The sequence below is a fragment of the Lepisma saccharinum genome, chromosome 18 (genome assembly GCF_977018435.1).
Source record: "Lepisma saccharinum chromosome 18, izLepSacc3.1, whole genome shotgun sequence".
Taxonomy (NCBI): Eukaryota; Metazoa; Arthropoda; class Insecta; order Zygentoma; family Lepismatidae; genus Lepisma; species Lepisma saccharinum.
In genome coordinates this window covers 57,095,355-57,098,324 of record NC_139246.1, presented here as the reverse complement: position 1 = coordinate 57,098,324, position 2,970 = coordinate 57,095,355, and the positions used below count along the sequence as shown (strand labels likewise).

The following is a 2,970-nucleotide window of genomic DNA, read 5'->3' as shown; positions in this document are numbered from 1 at the left end:
ATTCAACATTATTGTTATCAATTCCATATACGTTAATGGATATGTTGAGAAACTTTTCATATATTTCAATGTTTTCAGATGTGAGAGCAACAGGATAAGTCATACATAATTCATTATATTTATCAATATTATATTTGGACGATCTATCAGGATCTTTGGTTACCGAATTTAAAATACTTTCTAATGCGTATTCGAAACAACGTTGATCTTCTTTATTTACACATTTAAATTTATTGTTTTTTACATTTTTTACATTAATACAACATTGTTTATTTTTTTGGTAGCTCTATCCAAGTTCCACCTCTTATTGGATGATGTACGTCTCTACTAAGCACGGTATGCATTACTCGATCAAATCTAAATTTTGTATTTCTATAAGTCCATTATTCAAACTTTATCAAGATCTCATTTGTTGCCGATTCATATATAGTTCCCAACCTATTTCTAGCTGACCTTTCAATATTAAGAGTACGACATCTAAGATACCACGTCTCTGTACTTACTACGTCTCCTGTAGCTGGGTTTAAGATATGATATTGAAAATGTGTTGTGAAATAAATAAGTACATTTGGGTATTTGTCTAAACCACTATTAATATACTTAATTACCTAATTTTTTATTTCGCTAAAGTGTACTATTAAATCTGTGTTATTTTGGGAGAGAAATGGAAAATCACTAACCATGTTATTAAAAGCTCTCCTTGGTGTAGCTAAATATTCTCTTATTATTTGGTTTCTTCTTTCTCTCTCCTCGGAATCCACATTAGTAAATTCGGCATTATTTGAAACATTAGAAAATGGTGGTTGATATCTCTCTCGTGGTTGTGGAAATATATCATTGGCATTAGAAAATGGTGGTTGATATCTCTCTCGTGGTTGTAGAAATATATCATTGTCATTAGGGGCATTAGAAAATGGTGGTTGATATTTCTCTCGTGGTTGTGGAAATATATCATTGTCATTAGGGGAATCAATAAAGGGAAGTGAATATAACCTGTATTCTATATATATTTGTAAATCATTTTTATTTTTATATCTGGAATATCCTGTGATGCCATGCTGCTTAGCAATGTTTATTAGATTACGCTTGGTTCTTTTATTATCTAAATTCATCTGTTATTTATATTAGAAGTATTCGGTTGCACTATACTCCATTTAATGCAAAAAAAATTAGCAATACATTTTTACCGTAACTTCACGTATAGTTTTTGTTTCTTGTTTATGTAATCGTACTAATAATTCATGCAGTCTAGATTTTTGGTGTCTCTTAAAATTAAGGTTTGATATATCTTTGTTGCATGTATTACAATGTACTTTTTCAAGCATTTTGTCATTACGTAACTTTTGGCAAACATGACATGTATATCCAACACTATTTTTCATACTCTTATTTTAACAAACTCCTTAAGAGGCTTAACGGCCTTGCATAAATAGCATTTTCTTGTAAGCTCCATTTAATAGGAAAAAAATATTTATACTAATACTCTACTACTGTAATTTCCATTTATTAAACAATAACATCTACCTTATTAACCCAACTGTTGTGTGTACTATCAAAACCAAGCCATTTAACATAGACCATATCTCCTTTCTTAGGTAATACTTTCTCAACCAAATATACATCGGGGTGTTTTGTTTTCTGCAGCTCTTGTTCATAAAAGGTACCGATGATTTGTTCACCTTTAGAGTCCTTAAGATGGTAATATGGTGGATGGTTCTTAAATACCTTATCAATCGTAAATATCTCAGCAGACCAGTTTGCAATATATCCTTTTTCGAATATACCTTTTGTCTTACTAACACGTACATGATCACCAACTTTAAATTTGGGATAACTTTTTGTTACCTCTCTACGATACACACTGTTGTAGACTATCTCTTGGTTCTTTAAGCTGACATCAGCAGGTTTCATTTTGATAGTGCTATGTACTGTATGGTTGTAGTTGTGCAATAATTTTGCCAATATGTCGATCCATTTATAATTACATTCTATGGAGAACTGTTTCCACATTTTTCTTTCAATGTTTTGTTAAATTGCTCAACAACGGATGCTTTGATGTTTGTATAAGTAGAATAATGATTGATGTTATATTTATTCATGAGCTCCTTAAAGTCCTTGTTGTAGAATTCTTTGCCCTTATCGGTTTGAAGATTATTTGGTTTTCGCTTATTCAATATGTGTTCGAATGCGTCGGTAACATGTTTTCCAGTTTTATTTTTTTAAAGGAATAGCCCAAGAATATTTAGAAAAGACGTCTATAATAGTTATAATGTACTTGTACCCTTTGTTGATTTTAGATATTCCTTTAAGATTACCAGAGTTCATTTCAACCAAATCAGCTTGCCAAGCATCGTCTATTCCATAAGTTAAAACTTTTCTTGTAGGATACTTTTTTCTAGCTGACTTATGTAGCTCATCAATGATCTGTTCCCGCTTGTTTTCTGTCTCACCTAAGTTTTTTTAAACGTAGATTTTTTGATCCACATTTCTTACAATTTGACGACACATATTGTCTTCCATTTTTAGCCTTTTTTGTGACAGGATTAATGCTGTTGGTATGCAAATGCAAACTATGTAATATAAGGTTTAAAGAATTACTGGATAGTTGTAAGGTTTGTGAAAATGGGGGTTCTAATTTAAGTATCAAAAGAGAAGGTAGCATACAAAAATTTTTAATAGCTTTATCTAATTTTGTACCAAGAAAAGCATATGTATCTATAAACCTAACTTCTATGTATAATATTTTTTCGCTGGATTAGTTCGCAATCTCCATATGAACTTCAATTCATCTGTTTGCATGCCACTAAATATGTTTTCATCATTTTCTTTAGTTAAATCGAAACAAATAATAGGGTAAACTAATCCAAAGTCCTTGTATGAGACACAAGTTGCTTCATCTGGTGTTTTATAACCCATGCTTAGAAAATCTGCATATAATCTAGAACAATCCATTGAGTTAGGAGTAAAGTC

General features: G+C 30.9%; 1 protein-coding gene across 1 annotated transcript; it reads right to left on the bottom strand.

The window, feature by feature from the left end:
* Window positions 1–1,506: 1,506 nt before the first annotated feature.
* On the bottom strand, window positions 1,507–1,911 carry LOC146002294 (uncharacterized). The gene has a single exon (XM_083140003.1). It carries the CDS (start codon window positions 1,909–1,911, stop codon window positions 1,507–1,509), a length of 405 nt encoding a protein of 134 aa, XP_082996129.1.
* Between the last annotated feature and the right edge of the window lie 1,059 nt (window positions 1,912–2,970).